This window comes from Dipodomys ordii, unplaced genomic scaffold, assembly GCF_000151885.1.
Source record: "Dipodomys ordii isolate 6190 unplaced genomic scaffold, Dord_2.0 Scaffold27, whole genome shotgun sequence".
NCBI lineage: Eukaryota > Metazoa > Chordata > Mammalia > Rodentia > Heteromyidae > Dipodomys > Dipodomys ordii.
This window is the reverse complement of record NW_012267243.1, coordinates 2,714,883-2,739,005: the sequence shown is the minus strand read 5'-3', so window position 1 is coordinate 2,739,005 and position 24,123 is coordinate 2,714,883. Positions and strand designations below refer to the sequence as shown.

At 45.4% G+C, this 24,123-nt stretch overlaps 1 protein-coding gene across 1 annotated transcript in view; it reads right to left on the bottom strand.

Moving 5' to 3' along the window:
* Positions 1-24,123, bottom strand: part of Nmnat2 (nicotinamide nucleotide adenylyltransferase 2) — a 145,112-nt gene that overhangs the window by 32,928 nt on the left and 88,061 nt on the right. The window contains exons 2-4 of the mRNA XM_013015635.1: positions 3,491-3,579; positions 2,754-2,821; positions 330-408 (exon numbers count right to left, since the gene is read on the bottom strand). Of these exons, the coding sequence (XP_012871089.1) occupies positions 330-408; positions 2,754-2,821; positions 3,491-3,579 (236 nt within the window). The remainder of the gene's footprint in view (positions 1-329; positions 409-2,753; positions 2,822-3,490; positions 3,580-24,123) is intronic.

Here is a 24,123-nt window from a genome sequence, read left to right as displayed (position 1 = left end):
CTCTTGCTGCTGCCTTTCCTCATCCAGCTTCTTCCTCTCCTCACTTTCAGAAGTCCTGTAACTGTAATCCCACCTCGGCCTTGCTTCTTGGGCTGATGGAGGCTGCCTGAGTCATCTCCAGTAGTAATCTCATATCCAGCAGGAGGAAGTTAGGAGAGAGAAAAGCGGGAACAGCCCTAGGACTGCTTCAGGTTCCTAATTCACCGCCATCCTCGGTGGCAGGCTGGCAGGGAAGCTGAAACCCGGCCCTGTCCTGCCTGGCTTCTGTGGGCCCAGCCCTTCCCTGGCCCCCTGGTGGTGCGTCCACCCCCAGACATGGCCCAGCTCACCTTCATGAGGTCCCGGTGGTGCTCCAGCACACTGCAGGTTGTCTGCCAGGTGTCCTGGTAACATTCCCACGGGTCCACCCTGCCAGCATGGGAGACAGGTTGGTTCTTGGGCACACTCTTGTCCCATCTTATCCTATTCCCTGCCTCAAGAGACCATCGCTTTACCCGACCTGGTTATGCAACGTAGGTAGATTTCTAGTCAGACAAAACCTAGGGCTGAGCCTCTGTTTGCTCCTTTGTAAAATCTGAGGAGTCTGCCTCAAATGGAGGAGAAAGATGCCTGGGTTTAGTCCCAGCCTTGGTACTGTGTGGCTTTGGGAAAGTTAGATGGTCTCTCCATCCCATCTGTAACATGGGATGAATAGCAGTAACTATCTTACGGTTTTGTCAGACGGGCTCAGTAAGCCCAGTGTTTAGGAGAGTGCCTTGCTCTTCTTATCTGGAAAGGAGAATTCTCCTCTGGACCTTGCAAGCTGTGATAAGAATGTATGTGAGCTGGGCCCTCACCAAGTGGAGGCTGAACTTTTTCTCGCCAGGCTGTGAGTCCTGGTAAAGCAGCTCTGTCTGTCTCCCTGTGCTGTGAAACCTTGTAGCCAGGGGTAAGGCATAGTGGTCAGTCCAGGGGACCCACCCCCACAGACTGACCAACACCTGTTATAAGCAAGACTGGGGAGAAGGCAGGGATCTCAAACTGATGTAGCACTCAGCTGAATTGGGATATTTCTCAAATATTTTCTTAGCCATTTAGCATTAACTGCCCATCCCTAGCCATGTACATACACTTGAGGTTTCCAAAGATGAAATCTGACTAACTTCAATCACGTGATGGGGCCACATGGGCTCCCAGGGACAGGCCCTGGAGCCAGCTCCTAGAGATCTCAGTTCTCACCTTCCAAGTGCCTACAACAGCATGAGGCAGGCAGTAGACACTCAGTAAATACGTACTGAATGAAGGAGGGAATTACTCCAGAATCATGATCATGTAAGCACAACCAATCAGGAACAGCCTCCTGTCTAATACTAGATTCCATTTTACCCAGGAAGGAAGAGTTACAATACTAAGTGTATGTGTGTGTGTGTGTGTGTGTGTGTGTGTGTGTGTGTGTGTGTGTGTGTGTATGTGTGTGTGTCTATATGCCAGTTCTGGAGCTGGAACTCAGGGCTTGGGTGCTATCCATGAGCTTTTGTTCTCAAGGCAAGTGCTCTACCACTTGAGCCACAGCTCTACTTCTGGCTTATTGGTGGCTAATTGGAGATAAGAGTTTTGCAGACTTTGCTGCCCAAGCTGGCTTTGAACTGTGATTCTCAGATCTTAGACTCACATGTAGCTAGGATGACAGGCGTGAGCCACTGGCGCCCAGTTTAAGAGGTCTTATTGTCAGTCCTGTCTTGGCCACAGATGTACATTGCTGGGGTCCCTTGACCTCTCTGGGCCTGTTTCTTACCTTAGAAAAACAGCTGCCTCTCTGGCTGGCGTGTGTGTTAAGAGGAAGAGAATGTCTACAAAGGGCACATGCTTCTCACACAGATCTCCATGCACAACTGACAGGGGTCATTGTTGTCACCCCCCCCCACCCTCATTTCCTCCGGTATCCCTGCCCAGTTGACTCTGAGTCCCTCATCCTGAGGTCAACCTCCATCCTTTCCCTTCCTTCAAGTTCCCCGAAGTTCCCAGAGGTGCTGCTTGTTTTTCTATAGCGGGAAATTACAGTGCAAATGATGTACCATTATTTTTTAAAAACATCATCTTCTCATGCAAATTATAACGGTTGGAGCTGGAGAGAGCATAATTAGCATAATTAGTGAATACTTGCTTTAATTACATTGCAAGCTCAGAGGGAGAATGGGAGAATTGAGGGGGGGGGACTGCCATCTTATTAGCCTGTCTGGTATGAGGGGAAAAGCAGAGAGCAACAAGGCTCTCTCTGGATGGGACTCCCAAGGGCAGTGCTCCTAAGTCTCACACCCTCTGTCCAGGAGTCAGTTTGGGATGCTGGGAAGCTTGCGTTCAGGAGTAGAAAATCTCCAAGACTAGAGAACACTTCCAGACAGGACATGAGACTTAGTGGAAGTTAGGTCTCTGAATCATTCCAGGGCCCAGAGGTTTCAATGCAGATAAAACCCTGTTAGTTCCTTCTATATTTCATGAGCCCCACAGCTTGGTTTCAAAAAGAAATAATGATTAAGTGGGTCCCCCTTGAGGGTCTCCGTGATTATTGTGGGCTAATTTATCTCTGTCTCTGTCTCTGTCTCTGTTTCTGTCTCTCTGTCTGTCTGTCAGTCTCTCTTTCTCTCCATCTCTCCCTCTCCCTTTCTCTCTCTCTTCCCACTTTCTACTTCTAGCATCCAAATAATTGCTGGGATTCTTCCTCACCCCCAGTGAGCCAGGGCCACCTGCCTGTGGCATTATCAGGCCAGCCCTACCTGATCCAGTCGGAATTCTGGACGGCCAGCTGGCACATGATGAGGCGGTGCCGACTGGACACAAGACCCTGGAAAGCAGCAGAGCAATCATTAAGTGATGGCCACTGATCCTCACAGGGCCCCACTCAAGCCAACCATCATCAAAGAGCAGCTGTCATGTTTTCGTGGTGAGAGGGAATGTGGGGTGTGCACCTTCTTTTTACCTGTCCACCTGTAGGTGTGTGACAGAGGGCAAAGGTAAGTGGGGGTGTGGCAGGTACCCCACCAGCAGGATCAACAGAAGAGCTTCCACGTATGAGCATACGCATGCCCTGCAGAGGCCTGACACTTACCTTGTCTTCTGGCTCAATCTGGCTGTTTGGGGTGACTTCCCCAGAGCTAGACTGTATCTGTGGGAAAAGTGGGGAATGAGGGAAGCAGCACCTATATCATCTGGAACATGTGACGGGAATGAGGAGTAGGAAAGGAGTTTTAAAATCAAACTGTGGGACATTTTTTCTCGTAAAATTGCTGAAAAGATTTGCCCAAGCACATCATAATCCATAACCAGAAGCCAGTTTGGCCACATCACATGAAGGGGGGCCATGCCTGCTCCTCTCCTAACAAGCGCTGACTGGGCCTGATGCTGTGAGTGGCGGACACCTTCTCGGTCTGACTGATAATGGAGCAATTCTATCCAAAGGAGCCATTTTGAAGGGGAGAGGAGGAAAGAAGAGGGGTCAGGGCTGAGGACCCACCTGTTTTCCATAGGAGTCGTGGACAGGAGAGACAATCCCGCCAATCACGATAAACCTCCCAGTCTTGTGCAGATAATCCCTGGCTCTTTCTAACGAAGAGAGGAAAACCGTACATTACAAAGAAGGAAGGTGTGGATTGAAAGTGATAATTAAAATCAATATGTTCAGCTCCACAGCGCCAAGGTTTATCTCTTGCCATTTATATAGAAAGTGTCAACTTTCAAAGCAAATGTGAGTGGTTCAAAAGGTTACAGAAACAGATTTCAGCGAAAGGATTTAGAACTCAAGGGAATCCCGTTTTAAAGTTTCTCTGAGCCAGGTGCTGGTGGCTCATGTCTATAAACCTAGCTAGCAGGAGGCTGAGATCTGAGAATTGAGGTTCTCTAATTTTGGAAGTGGAGTTGTGGCTCCAATAGTAGAGCACTATGCCTGAGCACATGAATTCAAGCCCCAACACACACACACACACACACACACACACACACACACACACACACACACACACAGAGTGCTTCTCTTTTGTTGGAGTCCCAGGTAGCTAGAGGGGTTTTAAACAAACCCTTCATTAAGAATCTTAAGAGCTAGTGATTGAAATTTAGTTCTATTGTCACTTGCAGAGCAACCGCTGTATGTCTTTTAAACAAATTCTCCTTATGGTATGAAAGACGTGCTGATTGCCTCATCTAATTATTTACAACAGAAAAGCCACCAAAAACAAATTGAAAAGGCCCCATACATAATTACAGCGAATTAACATCAGCCCTACAAGTCCACTATCATTACAGTTGGTAGAGAAAATTTCAGTCGCATAAATCTCTTTTTTTGGGGGGGGCGGTAGAATTGTAAAGTTGCTGCTGCAAATTTACCAGAGAAGCCCCTTTTTATGGATTCAGCTACACACAGGTCAAATAAGGCTTGCCTTTTGAACTACTTTGAGAGATGGGGACAGGGAAAAAGTATCTGTGGTCCCAATGTAGTTAAGTCTGTCATCCATACTGAAGAGCTCTTTGACTCTTATACACCTGATAGAGTAACTTATTTATTGAGCTTATTTGTTGATTCTCAGTGTGTGGTCACACTTTAAAAGCTTCTAGTCCCTACCAGAAGCTTCTTTTCCCCACTCTTGCTCCCCTAGGGTGCCCTCCCACTGAGCCCCAATTTCCAGGGGGGAATTCACTGGACCAATGATTTACCTTAAAAGCTGTCACCCTTCTTCCTAGCCAAGGTGAACAGCTCCTTCTCCTGGCAACACTCCCAAATTCACTGCCTTGGGAAGGCTTTTCTAAAGGGAATAACCCCAACCCTAAACCTGATCTGATACATTACACTCCAAGGAGTTAATGAGAGCATGTAGTTAAATTCAACTTAGGAAATGTGTATTGAGCATTATTCTTATTAGTCTCTAATAAAAGTTCCCAACACTGGAGAAACAGGAAGCCAAACTGAGGTTTCCAATGAGAAGTGAATTGGGCTGAGTGTTACAACAATGGCTTTCATCCACTCCAATCCACAATAGGAAATAGATTTAAGTAATGACACAAACTACATATGACATGGGATATGTATGTAACAGAAACAAACACATCCTAAAATACTTGCTACAGTACTGTATATCATGTTCTCCAGTGTGTTCTCTTCTAATAACCACTCACTTAAATAAAGGGCTATTGATGTGTGGCAGGATTTTAGTTTAAACAACGCTGTGCTCCTGTATGGTCAAGGAGAAAAGTTTAGTCAGGAAAGGTCAATTGTGTCTGGAGGAGTTGAAATGGCTTCTTGGTAAAGGAATATATGTGTTTGGTGTTAACAAATTGATATTGTTTAGAGGTATTGACTTGTTTTCTTTGTCTTTTAAGGAATTAAAAGACTTCTAGGTGCCAGTGGCTTATGCCTGTAACCCTAAATACTCAGGAGGCTGAGATCTGAGGACCTCAATTCTAAGCCAGCTGGGCAGGAAAGTCTGTAAGATTTATTTTTAATTAATCACCTCCTTGCTACTCAGTGAACCTGGCTGACACATGTAATCTAGAATGGCTAACACATGTAATCTACTCTCCCCTTGCAGGGAGTTCATGGAGAAAACTTCGTGGACAGGGCATCATACTAATTTAATTGTCCCTTTTCTGTTGCAATTAGAAATGTCCCCTGCACTGTTGGGTTCACGGCTGGAGTGGCCTGTATCTTCCTAGCAGATGCATTTCACACAGGCTATGTGGAATTAAACATGTCTAAACAGCAGAACGGCCAAGCCCTGGATAGTAAGGAAGCAATCAAGCTAGGGTAGGCAAAATTATTTCTGCTTAGGGATGAAGGAAAATTTGGTTTTGTTTCCTATTCCTTTTGAGATAAGTTCTTACTATATAAACCAAGTTTTAAATTTATGATCCTCCTGCCTCAGCCTCCTCCTGACTGCTGGGATGGCAGGTGTGTGCCAGCACACCTAGCTTCAAGGAAAAGTATTTAACATATTTTCATTGGCATACATTAATCATATAAAGAGGTTTCACTGTGATATTTCCATACATGCCTATCATGTACTCTGATCAAATTTACCCCTTCTGTTTTTTTTTTTTCTTCTTCTTATCCCTCTCTTCCTGTATGTCATGCTCAACACCCAAGTCTGGTGCTGTGTGTGTGTGTGTGTGTGTGTGTGTGTGTGTGTGTAATTAGAAATAAGAGTCTCACAGACTTTCTTGCTTGGGCTTTGAACTTAGGATCCTCAGATTTTAGTCTCCTGAGTAACTCAGATTACAGGTGTGAGTCCCTGGTGCCTGAGCCCTCTCCTTTTCTTAAGCTACCTTTAATAAGTTTTATTATTCTATTTTCATGCATGCACATAAAGTACTTTGATCACATTCATTCCCCTTTACCTCCTACTTTCATACTCCTCCCCTCTTGTTGATTCCAGGCCCCAAATCAACCCCACATGTCAGTCATTCATTTTTCGTGGTGGTCTAGATTCTTCATATGAAAGAAAACATACAATATTTGTCTCTCTCAGTTGGCTTCTTTTACTTAACATAATGATTTCTAGTTCTATCATTTCTCTTGCAAATGACACAGTTTGATTTTCATTTACAACTGAAAAACAGTCTGTGTTTATGCCACAAAAGAAAAAAAAATTAGCCTGGGTGCTAGTGACTCATGCCTATAGTCTTAGCTACTCAAGACTGAGCACCATGATTCCAAGCCAACAGGGGGAGGAAAGTCCATGAGATCCTTTTTTAAAAAAAAATAATTTATTGTCAGGTGGTATATACAGGGGTCACAGTTATATACATAACTTGTCAAACATTGTTACACCCTCCCTTGTTTTTCTCCCACTTTCCCTCTTGTCAACAACACCCCCGCCCCCCGCCCACCACCACACTTATGTAAGCCCATGAGATTCTTATATCCAATAAACTACCAAAAAGCCAGAAGTGGAACTGTGGCTCAAGTGGTAGAGGTAGAGCGCTAGCCTTAAGCAAAAGAAGCTCAGTGATGGCACCCAGGTCCTGAGTTCAAGCCCCAAGACCCACACAAAGAAAACACAAAATCAAAGAAGCTATCCCTATGGCCAAACTGAACCTTGAATACTTAGTATATTCGAGTCTGTGTAGGTGTTCTAAGGGACCTAGAGAAGTATAACATAATCCCCACCTCCAAGGAGCTTAGGTGTTGGTGGAAATAAGACAAGATAGAAATAAGACAAGCAGAGTTAATAGATACCAAATCTACAGTGCCAAGAACTCTGGGCAGATGCGCTGGTATAGCTCAGGGGCTTATCTTAGAATTCAAGACCTTGGGCTAGCCACTGACCACAGAATTAACCACATTTGTAAGTTTCTGTCGTGCAATGCTTTGAGGTGAGGCTTAAGTGGTAGGCTCCCCCACCCTCGGGCTAGATAGGAACCTACAAAAAGCCTTTCAAATGCAAAGTAACCCAGACAAACTCACCACACCCACAGGTGTCTCCGGTTAGGCTCTAAGCCCTCGCCCTAATAACCCCAGGGCTAGGTGGAGAACAATTATGGTGAGAACTCACCAAACCTCAGCCTACACCTGGCTTTCTCCCCAAGAAGTCACAGAAAGGCCTCTGCCTCCTGGCTGACTGTGGCCTTTCTCTGTGCGCTCCCTAAGCAGGGCCTGCCTTTCCTCATAGGATCTATGGATACAGCAGGGGTGTGTTTGTGTGTGTGTTTGTGTGTGTGTGTGTGTGTGTGTGTGTGTGTACAGGGGTTTGAACTCAGAGCCTGGGTACTGCTACCTCCTCCTCCTCCTCTTCCTCCTCCTCCTCCTCCTCCTCCTCCTCCCTCTTTTTCTGCTCTACTACTTGAGTCAGCTCCACTTCCAGCATTTTGATGGTTAATTGGAGATAAGAATCACACAGATTTTCCTGCCCATGCTGGCTTCCATCTGGGATCCTCAGATCTCAGACAACTGAGTAGCTAGGGCTGACTAGAGGTATGAACAACAAGCACCTGGTTAAGGGGTACTCATCTCTTGATCTGTTGGTTGGCTTTGTCATCCCTAAAAAATAAAATAAAATTGTAAAACAGCTATTTTAAAATAAAAGGAAGATCACTTCAAGGATACAAAGCAGTGCGAGCAGATAAACTGAGTTAGGAATAAAAAGTCCAGGTAATCCAATGCTTGTGGTTCACACCTACTTCTGAACTACTCAGGAGGCTGAGAATGAAGGACTGTGATTGAAAGCTATTTGGGGCAGAAAAAACTGACAGACTCTATTCCAAAGTAGAGATGTGGCTCAAGTGGTTGAGTGTCAGCCATAAGCAAATGAACAGGGAGAAAGCATGAGTTGAGCTCAAACCTCAGAACTGGGAAAACAACGTCTCTCTCTCCTCCCCCCCTCCAAACCAAACAAAAAACTCCAGATTTCACAAAAGGCTCAATTTCTTGGTTTTCATTGCTTTTAAGGCAGTAATTCCTTTAAGGAGATAGAAATGCCAATCCTCCCAGACACTGGTGACTCATGCTTGTAATCCTTGCTACTCAAAAAAGGCTGAGATCTGAGGATTGCAGCTCAAAGCCAGCCCAGGCAGGAAAGTACATGAGACTCTCATCTCCAATTAACCACCAGAAAACCAGAAGTGGCAGCGTGGCTCAAGTGGTAGAGTGCTTGCCTTGAGCTGAAAAACTCAGGGACAGTGCCTAGGTCCAGAGTTCAAGGCCCATGACCGACCAAAAAAAAAAAAGAAAAAAGAAAGAAAGAAAAGAAAAGAAAAAGAAATATAAAAAATAATGATTAGAAAGCTGGCTCAGGTAACTCATGCCTGTAATCCTAGCTCTCAGGAAGCTGAGATCTGAGGATAGAGGTTCCAACCACGTTGGGGTAGAAAAGTCTGGGAAACCTTTGTCTTCAGTTAACCATCAAAAGAGCTGGAAGTGGAGCTGTGGGAAAAAAGGGACAAAAGCTCAGGAAAACAGCTCTGAGTTCACACACACACACACGCACACACACGCACACACACACACACACACACACACACACACACGGATCAGAAAAGACACCTTTTCATCCCTCAGTAAAATGTCTCCCCTGTCCTGTACAACCAGGAGCACCTTTCTTGGCCATCCCCTAATCCCCAAACCCTCTGACCTGGGCCAGGATAGTTTGGAAAGGCAGGTTGCTAGGACATCACTCTCTCCTCAAAGTGAAGTAGATGCTCAGGCTAGAACCTGTTAAGTTCTCTGTCCCATGCCTTCTGATAGCTTTCAATTGAGATTTCTACTGGAATTGAAGTAAGTCTGAAAGGGTAGGTTTTGTCCCTGGCACTTGATCTATATATAGGTGGGACCATGGAAGCCTGCTATGGCATCCCTTAGACATGATTGGTTGAGCGGGCAGAGGCCCCAATAACTATAGGCTAGCTGTGGATTGACTCCACAGGGATTGGTTAGCTTAGTTCTTCCTTGCATGACTGGCCATCAACAAAGTCACATCATCAGACCTCAGAGGAACTGAAGGACAGCATGTGGAAACACCAACACAATGCCTTCTTTTTTTTGGGGGGGGGCCCGGTCCTGGGGCCTGAACTCTGGGCCTGGGCGCTGTCCCTCAACTCTTCACTCAAGGCTTAGCCTTCTACCACTTGAGCCACAATGCCACTTCCGGCTTTTTTTTTTCTGCTTATGTGGTGCTGAGGAATCGAACCCAGGGCCTCATGCATGCAAGGCAAGCACTGTACCACTGAGCCACCTTCCCAGCCCCCACAATGCCTTCTTTTTTGCTTCAGGTCTTTGCTCTTAACCATGGAGGAAGCCACGGAATCTGGAACCCTTGGAGGGGATGAGGCCATGATGTTTTCTTTAGGATGAAGGAAGCAAGATTTCTTGAGAGGGACAATGGGATGCTCAGATCAGGTTTTTTTTTCCGCCCAGTTTACAGTGATAGTGGAGCAGCAGAAGAGGTGAGTTGGGTTAGGGTGCATATGGGTAGACATCTAAACAGACCCCTGCCCAGAACTGCCTGCAGGAAAGGTCACTGGGAGACAGAGCCCAGTTCTCTAAGCTTGTCTGCTTTGTTCCAGCTCCTGAATCTCACTCCATGCTCCTCAGGATGTCTGAGCTCATCAGCAGAGCTCACAAATGCTTCCCAGACCCTTCCGTGACTCAATTTCCTCTAGAGGGCTGGCTTTTGTAGCTCCAACGTTAGCTACACTGGCTGTCAGGGGCAGCGATGGCACAGTGGCTGCCTCATTATGCTGATCTTATTTGCTCCAGTAGTCTAGCTGCAGAGAACTTGAGTCCTTTTATTTTCACAGCTGGGAAATGATTTATAACCCTTACTGCTATAGCTGTCACTTCGGACAGGCCGTGGGGTCCTATGTCCTCAGCTGGTAGGAGATACCCCAGAAGTCTGGCCCCATTCAAATCCTTTCCACTGGGAAAACTTTCCAGAATCCCATGTTCTACACAGTCTTGCCAAACAAGGCTTCTGGCTTCTTGGAGCCATCCATTGTTTATTGTTGTTTTTGTTGTCACTCTGAAACAGTTCTTTCTGGATAGTCCAAGCTGGCCTCAAACTTACTATAGAATACAGATGACCTCAACTCACTATCCTTCTGCTTCTGCATCTGAGTGCTGGAAATTCGGTTGTGCACCACATCTTACTTCAGACTTCAACCACAGTACAAGAGGATGCTTATATATTTAGTCCTCCAGAAATGGGAGGGTGAGTATATATGTATGAATATGACACACCTAAATATATATGGAACCTTTTGACACCAACTAAATATATACATAAAAATATGACACAAAGCAGAGGTTCTCTCTTTGGTGATACCCAAAAATACATGAACCTACAGAAACCTACAGACTGTCATCCTAAATATAACTGGGTGGATGGGTGGAGCGGGGTGGGACAGAACAGAAGGTGAGGGAAAAAGAAGAGACAGGAAGAAAACACACCTTGTCAAAAACCCACTGTGGCTCTACATTAGAGTGTCAGAACTGTGACTTTTGCTTCGTAGAGGGCTCTATTTTTAGCTACAAGAATATTATTTTACTCTTTATTAACCTTTTGCACACAAGTTCACCATATAGACTTGCTAGGGATCGTTCGGGCTTTGAAATAGAGTTTACGCAGGAAATAGCTTTGTTTCTGTCAGGTAAGGCAGGTGGGAAACTTAATGTTAAGGTTTCCTTCTTTCCTTCCTTCTTTTCTTTTTCTTTCTTTCTTTTTTTCTGAGGCTTGAACTCAGGGCTTGGGCACTGTTCCTAAGCTTTTTTACTCAAGGATAGCACCCTATCACTTGAGCTACAACTCCACTTCTGGCTTTGTATGTGTGTTTGTTTGAATGCTTAATTGGAGATGAGAGTCTCCTGCCAAGGCTGGTTCCAAACCTTAATCCTAAGATCTCAGCCTCCTGAGTAGTTAGGATTATAGATGTGAGCCACCAGGACCCAACTTAAGGTTTCTTTTTGTGGGAATGTGTTTCCTTCTGGGAGCTGCAGTGTAGGTGTGGTTTGGGAGGTTATAGTGTGGAGACTTTACAGGTTAAAGTTTGCTTTTGCCTTAAAGACTGCATTGTTTCCTTTACAGCTTGATTCTTTGTGTTGACCCTCTCCTTCTCTCTGAAGTAGAAATTCTTCCTGGAACAAGAGATCCCAAAAAAAAAAAAAAAAGAGATCCCTTCTGGGACAACAAATAACCCCATGTCTGACTTGCTGTGACTTTTCTTGGTCTTGGCACCAAAGGGCCATGTCCCCCAGAGACTTTAGTCCTTGGAAAACTGAGATGGTTGTACTTGAAGTGGAAGTACAGCCACCTGGAATCTGTGCATGTCACCTTTACATGGTGAAAGGGACTTTGCAGATGTGCCTTTCGTGAGGAAATTATCCTGTAGTTATCTGAATGGACTCAATGTAATATGAAGGGGATTCAAAAGGAACAGAGTGGGATAAGAAATGTACTCATTAGCTTACCCATGTAATTGTAACCCCTCTGTATAGTATTTTCACAATAAAAGAAAAAAAAGGAACAGAGTTGTGGGTGGGGGTGGGGGTTGGGAGCAAGAGAAGAAAGACAGAGACAGATATAGGGAGGAAAGAGCAAAAGGCTCTACTGATGGCCTGAAGGATAGAGGGGCAGGAGTTATGAGACAAGAAATGCAGTTGTTTCTAGAAGCTGGAAAAGACTTTCCAATGGAGCTTCCAGGAAAAACACATTTGGATTTTAAGACTTCCAAAAAACGGTGAGACCATAAATCTGTGTTGTTTTAAGCCAGTAAGTTGGAGGGTTTTTTTGTTGCTGTTATGTGAAATTTATTACAAGGGCAATAGGAAGTTAATATAGTGAGATGGTCAATCCATCCCTCCCTACACCAGAAAACATGCATGCACACAGCCAAAGAATAAGTACTAGCTACTGCAGAAGTGGAGAAAGATAATCAGCTCATAAAACTAAAAAGAAGTCTTAAAAACAAATCCCACAGCCTGCTAATGTGAGAGTGAAGCATGCGAGGCCATACAGCAATGGCTCCAGATATGTTTGTCTTCTGCTCCTCTTCCCTCCTTTGCTCTGCTTCCCTCGGAGAAAGGAGTCATTTCCCTCCCCTCTGGGCTTAAAAGCCATTTGCAGACACAGAAGGCCAGACTGACCAGACCTGTTCCTCACTCCTCTTTCAGGAACTGAACAAAGGGTTCTGAACAATGTCAGAGTAGCTGTCTTTGGGGGATCGACTGGCTGAGTTGATGGTGTGTTTAGATGACGGATGGGAGAGAAGGCTACAGGCAGAAAATGTCAGGTTGGCTCAAGGCTCAGCAGGCTATTGATTGAGCTTTGCTGGCAATGGGACAGGGGTTTTCAACTACAATGGATTAAGCTGCCTTGAAAGGTTTTGTCTGTCTTGGGAAGCATTGGCGTGCTCACAGTGGCTTTGCTGCTTCTCCCTCTGCTGACCTGGAGGCAGAACTCCAGGTACTACTGTGTGTGTGCAACCCCATCAAAATGGCCTTTAGGATCAAGGTATGAAGTGAGTTCCCATCGCTGTGTATCACATAAGGCAAATAATACTAATGCATATCAGTGAAGGCCAGAGGGAAGGGTACACACTGATGCATGGTGGGAAAATAAACTGGTAACTCATTTAGGAAAGCAATATGGCAGCCTACATCTACCAAAATGACAAATGACACAACCTTTGACCCAGTAATTCCACTTCCAGGGATTGTAATATAGACAAAAATATTCCTACCTATGGATATAGATAGATAAAGAGTATGTTTCACTTATTATTTGTCACAATGAAAAAATCAAAACAAAAGGAGAAAGCAAAATACAGACAAATTAGTGTGTATGTATCTGAAGGATACATTAAAAAGAATGAAGTAGCTGGGCTCCAGTGGCTCATGCTATAATCCTAGCTACTCAGGAGGTTGAGATCTAAGGATTGTGCTTCAAAGCCAGCCTAGGCAGGAAGGCCTATGAGACTCTTACCTACAATGAAATAACAACAACAAAAAAATCTAAAAGGGTGCTTGTGGCCCAAGTGGTAGAGTGCTAGCCCCGAGCACAAAAGCTCAGGGACAGCACCCAGGCACTGAGTTCAAACCCCAGGACTGATGCAAAAAAAAAAAAAAGAATAAGGTAGACTTAGACTCATCTGGTCTAGCAAAGACATATTGTTAGTTGGAAAAATGATCACTATCTGTGGTGTGGGACATTTAGATGACATTTAGATGATGATAATATGGGGAGTAAAGAAAACAAAATAGGGATACAGGCAGAGAGTGGGTGGTGTGGGTCAGAAAATGATGCCAGTGGCAAGTATGGCTGAGCTTGGGAGCAGCTGTTACTGGGTCCCTTGGGAGAGTCAGGTCTTGTGCGTATAATGCTGAGAGAATAGTGGAGGCTGAAGTCAGGAGGGTAGGGAGGAAGAAGTGGAAGGCTTCCAGAACACTGGCAAGAGGCTTGTGGTTGTTCTAAGCCTTTAGAGGGTTTGAAAGATCAAATATAGTTATGGTTCTGAGCAATGGATGGCTTTGAGGGGGAAATAGCAGTGGGGAATGAGAGCAGGAATCTGGAGAGACCAATTAGCAGACAATTACCAGAATCCAGGTGAGAAATAACTCACTCATCTCCAGACCTCCTGCTGTTCACCTCTGGATTAGATATGTTAATGTGCATTTAACATTGGATAACAGGATACTAGTTTAAAAAGTGAGAAGGTCTGCACTATGCAGTAAGTGAAGCCCACATCTGTCACAGATGGACCGCCCACATATATTGGCCTTCCCAGAGGATAAAAAAAACTAGGGATTTAGCTCTCTTAGTCTGAGTAAGACTACTTGCTCTACAATGTCTACACAACCACAAAACTGCCTAACAACATATTTCTCAGAACATGTTCTTGCCACATGACAAATGACTACATTATAATAGAATTGGAACAGCTCATTAATGATGCAGGCTCTTTTGTTATGATTGCATTTTATTTGAAGAACAAGGCAGTTTATTCTACAACCTGGTGTTACAAGTGTCAGGTTGAGAAATAAGTAGCAGAACAGACCCAGGAAGGCAAAAAGAGACCCACTCCCTCTCCCTCGAAAGACAAAAACCATGGAAATCTGTGTAATTCCCATACTCACAGGAAATTCAAACCATGAGCTAAAGAAGAAGCAAACAACCAATCAGCTCAATAGGAAATGTACTCATTACCTTACTCATGTAACTGTAACCCTTCTGTACAGTATCTTTACAATAGAAAATATATACAAAAAAACCCAACCAATCAACAAGGCCCAAGGAAAAAGAGGCGCTGGTGGCTCATGCCTGTAATCCTAGCTACTCAGGAGGCTGAGATCTGAGGATCGTGGTTCAAAGCCAGCCCGGGCAGGAAAGACCGTGAGACTCCTATCTCCAATAAATCACCAGAAAACCGGAAGTGGTGCTGTAGCTCAAGTGGTAGAGCACTCGCCTTGAGCTGAAGAGCTGAGGGACAGCACCCAGGCCCAGAGTTCAAGCCCCATGACCGACAAAAAAAAAAAAAAAAAAGCTAGTAACTCCCATAAAAGCCTGTCTTCAACCCCTTGTCAGCCCCATTTCTCCCTCATTCTTGCCTGCTACTGCTTTCTTTACTAATAAAGCTCTTACAATTTCTGGGAGGGGCGGGGGATGTGCAAAATCCAAAAGCAAGAGTATCACAGTTCCAACATGTATGAAGTACGTGCTTTCGCAAGATCCTCTCTTCCTTGGTGACAAGATTGTATTGTTTTCATCCTAATTTAAACCATTGTAATTATAATGTAGTCACCCCAGAAGATCTCCAGCTCTGATGTTGGGAAAGATGATGTTACCTTTAACAGAGACGGTGGTTTTCATTAGGGAGGGAAGAGCAGGAATTAGGTACATCTGAGACTCTGGATGGAGCTCAAGTAGACTCTTCCAAACATTCTTAGGATTCCAGTTTCCCCTCCAGCTGTAGAAAGAGCTAAGCCTGACAAGCTGTATCTTCCTCACTGTAGTTCAGAGAGAGGAAGTCCTGTATACCCTATCCCAGGACAGCTTTCAACACCTCTTCGCAAAGCTAGTCAGTGTGGAAGATCTCATTGCTTAACTCCAAGGCTTACAAGCTAAGATCCAGCACCCGGCAAGCCTTCCAGAATGCTTCAGATATACAGTAGATGACTTTTCTTCCCTGCATTCACTGGAGTTTGAATCAATTGCCATCTAGTTCTGCTCCAAGGATTTTCCAGGAAGAATGGGAAAAAAAAACTTCCCTGTTCCTAGAAGTACTAGATCTATCATTCTTAACAGGCTTTTCCCACCCCCACACTTACAACCTTATTTGGACACATTTTGGGTTGTCGCAATTAGGCTGGCATCTGATAGGCCAAGAGGTCAGTATTTAATAATGCACAAGATAGTTCTCACAATAAAGAATTAGCTAGCCTAATACGTCAAACATGCAGTTAAAAATGATTTTTAAAGAGTCATTACTTTTCACTACTTGCAAGAATGGGAGCCCACAGACTACACTGAAAATTAAGACCACCACCGTCCCCCATCACCAAGTTCCCTACCACCAAGCTGAAACTATGCTGTTTATCTAACCTGGGAAATCAGGCTTAGAGGGGCACCCACCGAATTTCCCCCAACACGGGAGGGCCCCTGGCATAATGAAATTCCTTCTGTCTTAATCCTTTACAGAAAAGGGAATCAGAAGCAACCCGCTGTTAACCAGTCAGTTTGTTTTCGGTTCCCTGTCTCTGAAATGACCCATCAGCCTCTTGTTTACATCTTTGTCCTTTCTTCAGGCCTTTTTCTGTCTGCACCAACCTCCTCTGCTTGGCTCATTAGAACTGTTTTATGGAAGGGAGTCCCAGATTTTAGAAGGGAAAATGAAAGCAGATTGTCTTTTGACAATCTGAAATTAAGAAAGCTTGTTCTAGATACACAGAGGAAGAACACCATCTATCTGAAAAAGTGAAATGCAAACCGACAATGCCGAGCACATGGAAGAACTGTGGCCCTGAGAGAATTAAAAACTACACCAGCTGGGATTTCAGAGTCCGTCAGTCTACCCCTTTTAAGTACGAGGAGCTGATATTGTTGGAAAAAGCAACCAAGCCAAATCAAACAAAGCTCTACCTGTCGTTTCCATGGTGTCTCCAAGTCACCCAGGAGGGTGTGAGCGATTGGTCCTAAGATTCCACCTCCTTCTCCACCCCCATGAAGATTCTCCTCACTCTCCATCTCCAGGAAAGGACTAAGAACTGGAACAGCTCCTTTCTGCTCACCTGCCTACCTAGCTCCTCTTCTCCCTTCTCAGCTTCCTGCCCTTGCTTTACAAGCCAATCCCAGTCTTGGGTGTCAGGTTTCCAAACTTAGAAAATGGTGAGACAAAGGACGAAAGGTGAACCAATGAAACAGTGATATTCACAAGATACTATGTTGGAAATGAACTTTACAACTTCCTTGTCAAGAGCCAGTGGCTCACGTCTGTAATCCTAGCTACTCAGGAGGCTAAGATCTGAGGATCACAGTTCAAAGCCAGCGCCAGCAATAAAGTCTGTGAGACTATTTTCGACAATAAACCATCAGAAGTGGTGCTGTGGCTCCAGTGGTAGAGCACTGGCCTTGAGCTGAAGAGCTCAGGGACAGCGCCCAGACCCAGAGTTCAAGCCCCACAACCAACCAGAAAAAAGAAAAGAAAAAGAAATAAACTCATTACCTTGCTTATGTAACTGTAACCCCTCTGTATGTCACCTTTACAGTAATTTTTTTTTTGATTCCCCTAACTGACAGGGAATGTGCCTGGTCATTGAGAACACAGGATTTGAAAGTGAAGATGGCGGCGCACACTTGTAATTCCAGTGGGGACTGGGAAGTGGAGGCAGGAAAATCCAGGTTGAAGGTGTGAGCCCTGTAAAAGCAAGAAGGACCTATCTGAAAAATGAAGTTAAACGATGGAGATTGTGGCTCAGGTGGGATTGAAGCAAGAGGCTCTGACTTCAACCCCGTCAGTACTTTGCAAAAACAACCTCAACAACAAAACCAGGATTTTGGAGTGTGGAACCTTGGTGATTCGGGCCATTCTTGGCTGAAGATCAAAGGAAATCCTTTCTTCTTTGAATCAGATACTTGACTCTTGATTAGAAGCTGTGAGAGAATAATTGAAACAAATGTCCATAAGAGGGTTTTCAAGTAGTTTTGAATTTTCCAGTCAAGATAATATTAAATAATAATCAGGTAAAACTCTTTGCCTTGTTGTTTTTGTTTGTTTTTTGGCTTTTTGCTGGTAAGAACTTTTGCTTTTTCTGCAGAAAGTTCAAAGGACATGGGCTTCTTATACTGCCTGGCAGGAACAGGCAAACAGATGTATCCCCAGCCAAGCCCCGTATCTCTTAAGGAAATCTGCTTTATAACCTAGATCATTAATAACCAAGAAATCTAGTTACTACTTTTCTTCTCATTTAGGCCTAAGAAATAGCCTTATCTCAGAACAAGGCTTGGATGAGGGTTGTGAAATTCATCTCACACTTGAAGTGGGAGACACATGTACACGCAGATTCTTTCCTCCCCCACCCAACTTAACTTCAATGAAGCAGGACATCTAAGATCACACATCTTCCAAACTAGCAAGAGGCTAGAACTGGGCTAGCCCTGGCTTCTGGCATTTGGCCACGCCAGCTACTCGTTCTTTCCTAGGCATGAATAACTAGGTATTCCATTAGTAAGGAAAAAGAAAACTCACCTTTAATGGAAATCTCTAATATTCCTGGCACCTGGGCTAGATGTTTAGATATTTCCACTTCTAAGAGTTTCTATTTGACAAATAGACCTCTTAAAATCTGACATCAAGAGCACATACTAATTAATCACTAATTATTACTGATGGATGCCCCAAAGGGGAAAGCTGGAATAAAGGCTTTGAGGCAGGCAGCTCTGATTTCAAGAGCTCCAGCTGCAGCTGGGTTGTGTCTCGGGGACCTGTTGGGGTGCAAGCATGGAGAGCTGAGTGGATCTTATGGAGCCACAGCTCAGGGTCACAGCAGTCACAGCTAACAGCTAAAGGCAAGCTCCTGTGCATCATCTGCTCGCTGCCTACTCCAGAGGCACCCACCTGCCCTCTCACTCACTGCCTGAGATCCTCCTCAAACACTCCTCTGAAGGCTGAGGCCCAAACTCACCACACAGCAGATCTGGAGGGCTCTTTACCTCTGTGCCCATCAGCTCTTTCTTATATCTCCTGTCTGCCCGGCAGCGCATGCTCTCAATCACGAGTTCCTGCTTGACATGCTCCATCCTACCTTGGTAACACGCTCCATCCTCTCCAAGGCCAGCTCACGGAGCCATCTCGGCTGACCTTCAGGGTGGAACTGACGCAGGGTGGAACTGATTTTGTCTTTCCCTAACTCTGTGATGTCCCACCCATCCTACTTGATCTGTCTGTGTTTTATTAGGGAACAACTAGAGTTTATACTTCTTTAAGAAGTACAGAACTGCTGCACAACTAGAGATGGGATGGGGTTGAACTGAAGGGCCCAGAATATGGAGAGTGAGACAGAAGGGCTCATCATGGCCTGGCTCTACATCTCTGGCTGCACCTTAACTAGATGTTTTGCAACAGTAGAGAGCACTCAAGGTGGGCATAGGCCTATGTCCAACCACAGCATGTACGTGTGTAAAACTGTGAGCAACGTAGAAGTCTCAGTCAAAGCCAGGCACCAGTGGTGCATGTTTGGAATCCTAGCTACTCAGAAGACAGATCTGAGGACTGTGTTTCAAAGCCAGCTCGAGCAAGAAAGTCTGTGAGACTCTTATCTCCAATTAACCACCAAAAAAGCCAGAAGTAGAGGTGTGACTCGAGTATCAGAGTGCCAGCCATGAGTGAAAAAGCTAAGGACAGTGCTCAGAGGCCTGAGTTCAAGCCATGCACATACACACATACACACAGACACACAGACACACACACACACACACACACACACCTATAGAGTATATAGTTACTGAATTCAGAATAACTCAAGTCTGTAGTCTGATTTTTTTGAGCTTTCTTCGTAATGACTATTGATACAACACACTGGTCCTGGGAAGGTGTGGGAGAGATCAGCCTGATTTTCCCTTCTGAGCTCCATTTCTACCCCCCCCCCATGACATCAACTGCACAGTGGGGTATTTGAGGCAGGCAGGCATGTTTTCTTTATGAGTGTTTGACATCACAGGCCCACAGGCCCCTCTGACCCCACAGGCTCTAGTTCCCAGGGACTTTTCCTCCCTGGAATCTGTTATTCATTTTGGCACAGGTCACAGGAGCCATGTGAACAATGAAGACGGAGTGGGTGGCAGGCCAAATGTCTGAGTAACCCTGGAGTTGCCTGGACTTCTCTCTGAGATCAATGGATGCTCTGTGGGATGCAGGAAAGGGAAAAGGGCTGGACTGCGTCCCCTCAGGCCTTTCAGCTTGCAAAGAGAGACTCTCTCTCTCTCTCCCGCCCAGCCGCTTTCTCTCCTCCCACCCCCATCTCCTATTTTCTTTTTCATGTTGATGCAAATCTGACATCAAGCCAAATAACAGCCCCAGATTACCTCAAAGACCGCTGGAGCATCAGCTCCAGAGCCAGCCCACTCGGCATCCTGGGTCTTGGAACTGGCCAGCCATGGGTGCCTCAAGCCATCATGTCTAGGTCAATGGACACTCGGCTTGTGTTCTGGAGGGCAGGAATTGTATCAATCCAGGTTGTTGCTCATCCACCACACCCACTTCCTGCCCTTAACACAGTATCTTAGCTGCACTCAATCAACACTGAGGGAATACAAACAGATCTTGCTATTTTATATTAGGGAAAATGTGCTGCAAATCACCCATTATCTCCTTCTCCTTCTTTCCACATTTGGAAACTGAAGTCCTTTCCTTCTAGCACCAAATCCCCATGTAGATCTCTAGCCCTGCATTTTGGAACTGTAATTGAGCCTCCTTGGTTCAGACCTCTGTGCCCCATGACCTCAGTTGCTGTCACTTCATAAGCTGACAGTACTCATCACTAGATATGTGTGGATTTGATAAATGCTACTTCATCCATGACAGACACATCCATTTATTTTGGCAATATTAAGGACTGAACCTGTAAGGTCTGCTCCTGGATGGCGAGCAGACTCCGCCCTCTTCACAGCCAAGTCTCCGCCCAAGTACCTGTGTCACCTAGGCAACTGGCACACCTAGAAGAGGTCACATCTGCATCTGCTTAGGTCACATCTGGATTCGATGTGGCCACACCTTTCTCCCACCTGGTCTCACCTCCTCTTACCTGGCCGCACCTCCCCCCCCACCCCTACCCTAGATAAGGCATGGCCCCGGGACAGACACCCCCTTTCCCAGCTTGGTCTGGTGCCAGCCGGTCCACCGAATACACCCACCCCTTACCTGACTACCACGTGCTTGGTGTTGTTCTTACTCGGCAGCCTCTAAAAACACTAACAGAACCCAGGAACTTGTATTTGCTAGGCAAGTGTTCTACCACTGAACTACATCTCCATCTCCTAAACACACACACACACACACACACACACACACACACACACATAAACATATATTTTTTAATAAGAGTTTCCATAGGGCTAGGAAGGTGGCTCAGTGGTCCAGTGCTTGTCTTGCATGCATGCAGCCCTGGGTTTGATTCTTCAGGACCACATATGCAGAAAAAGCCAGAATTGGTACTGTGGCTCAAGTGGTAGAGAGCTAGCTGAAGGACAGCACCCAGGCCCAGAGTTCAGGCCCCACAACCGACTTAAAAAAAAAAAAAAAGAGTTTCCATATGTCTCTCCAAGAGTAAATTCTAGATTGGCGTTCCCTGTGTCAGATTGCCACAGCATAATCAGAGACTGATTGGTTGGCCCTTCATCACATAAAGTAGCTGGCTTCAGCCCACCATGCTCCAGCCCAAATTTATAACTACAAAACAGGCTGACCAGGAATTTCTGTCCCTGATCATCTTTTATCACCTGTGACCATGTCTGTGAAGTTCTCTCAGAGTTAGCACCATCTCCCTTCATTTTGTTAAAAGAGAAGCAAAGGCTCAGAGACTTTCTAAGAGAACCTCATGGTTGGAAAAGTTTCATGAACCCCTACCCCTAGTCTTCTAACCATAGGACTTTAATCCAAGCTTCTATCGAGGTTGATTTCAGGAGCTATCCAGTGTTTTGACCCAAATCCAAAAACATTGTTTTAATTAGCACTGTGAGCTAATGGTGCTAAGCACTGGAGAGATTCATGCAGAGCAATTGGGGAGGAAGAGAGGGAGAGGGGGGAGTGAGAAAGACAGACAGATGGACAAAAAGATATCAGTACACAAAGACAAAACAGTTCTAGAAAGCGTATAGTAATAGCCCAAAATTTGGAGTGCTTGTTCTCTGGGCTTTACCACCAGTAATTGTTTTCATGGCGGAGCTTAAATGTCAGGGGTCTGGGGGCTGAGGGGGCAGAGGGGTCTCTGCCTTGTCCCTCTGGCAGGCCTGGAACCTTATGACACAGCCCAAGGGCACCTCTGACTTGCCTCAAGGGGCTTTCTGGGCTTCCTGCCTGACATTCTCTTGCCTCTTTGCAGTTTCTGGCTCAGTCTGCTAGGGAGAAAGTCCAAGCCAGATGGGGGAACTGGTCTCTGTCTTTAAGGCTGAAGAAAGGGAGGATGCAGAGGCAAGGACCCAGCAGGAAGGAGGAATTAACTTGAATTCTGTGTTGGGAGGCAGGTCAGCTCTGGAAGATTTATTCCCAGCGAGTTCTGGAAAACCCGAGGGAGCTCTTCTTGTTCCTGAGAAAGGAAATCCCCTAATCAGGGTGGCCAAGAGGAATTTCTGACACCAGGGAGTCTCTAGATGCAAAAGGGGAGGGATCAGAAAGGCCGGGTCAGCGGCTGGCTGCACCCCTTCCCTGGGAAAAGTCCAAAGTCCTTCCAGCCTCGAGTGACTTGGAGACCAAGGGCTCCATCTGCTGAGGCTTGACAGACACACAGCAAACAAGGCCAAACACAGATTGCTATTTTTTTACCTTTACTGGACTTCCTAAAATCCCATGCAGAGGAAGGTGCCTGGGACTCAGATACACACCTATGTGATCTGAGCTCAGGAAAGTCCAGAAGGGCAAAGAAGCCCAAGCAAGCTGAGGATTCTTTATTCATTTTACGGCCATGCCTGCTTTACTGGAGGTGGTACTATTAAAGAAATGGAGAAATTAAAGGACGTGCTTCTAAGGGCAGAAGCAGGAATTCTACCAGGTATGGACTCACAGTTTGTATATTCTTCTTGCTATTATGCTGTAGTCTTGTGGGGACACGGTGTGTGGATACTCTAGGCACCACATCTGTTGTATCGGGGTGGTATTAGTGGAAACTATACAATAGAAATCCAGATGGGTTGGGCTACTTGGAAGACACAGGTAGGTAGATCATAGTCTGAGGCTAGCTGAGCAGCTAATACAAGATCCTATCTGAAAAAGAGACGAAACAGAAGGGCTGAGGGTATGGCTCAAGTGGTAGAGCTCTTGCCTAGATAGTACGAGAATCTCTGAGTTCAAACCCCAGGGAGGGTTTAGACCATGGAATTTCCACAGTGGAGGAGTTCAGACACCAGTCAGAGAGAAGGACTGGATCACTAACAGATCATTTCAGTACAACCTCTCATGCTCAGGTGGTTTGTAAGGTTGAATTGAAATGGCGTGTGTAAGTGCTTAGCAAATCCAAAAGATGACCTTGATTTCCCAGAGGTTAAGATAGCTATCTCACTTAGAGGCCAAAGAACCAAGATTGGACTGCAGACTAGGCAAAAGTATATAATCTCATCTATGCCTTTGTATCTGAGGCCAGTGGTTACCTGCTTCCTGCTTCTACCTGCAGTCTTAACAATGCTATCTCTTCCTTCCTTCCTTCCTTCCTCCCTTGCCACCTTCCTTCCTTCCTTCCTCCCTTGCCACCTTTCTCCCTCCCTCCCATTTTGGAAATGGCCTGACAAGAAGGATTCCATATTGCTTCTAAGGAGTTCCACATGTCCCCCCCCCCCCCCCCCCCCCCCCCCGCCCCTGCCGCTCCCTGAGGTTTTAGCAGAAATTAAATCCCTGTAGGAGTTTGGTGTGTGTGGCAGTTGTTCCTCTGAGAACATAGCCAAGTCAACACTGCATCTCAGGTAGCTACATTTTCTGTGGGTTCAACCAGCATTCCCAGAATTCCAGCTGAAGCCATCTATCCTAACCTCTTCATTTAGTCACTATATATATATATATATATGTATATATATATATATATACATATATATATATATATATATATATATCTTTTCCTTTCCTGGGGTTTGAACTCAGGGCCTGAATGCTGTCCCTGAACTTTTATGCTGAAGACTAGTGCTCTACCACTTGAGCCACAGCTCTACTTCTGGCTTTTGTGTTTAATTGGAGATAAGAGTCTCACAGACATTTCAATCCAGGCTGGCTTTGAACCATGATCCTCAGAGCTCAGCCTGCTGAGTATAGCTAGGATTAGAGTCATGAGCCACTGGCACCTGGCTAGCCACTAAATTTTTGTTTTTCATCTAATCTCCTCACCAAAGAGTAGGACTGTGGGAAAAGAGGCAAGAGAGGGCACCTCCCACATCTCTGCCACCTCCTTGTACACAAGAGTTCTAGCCCTCAGCCTGC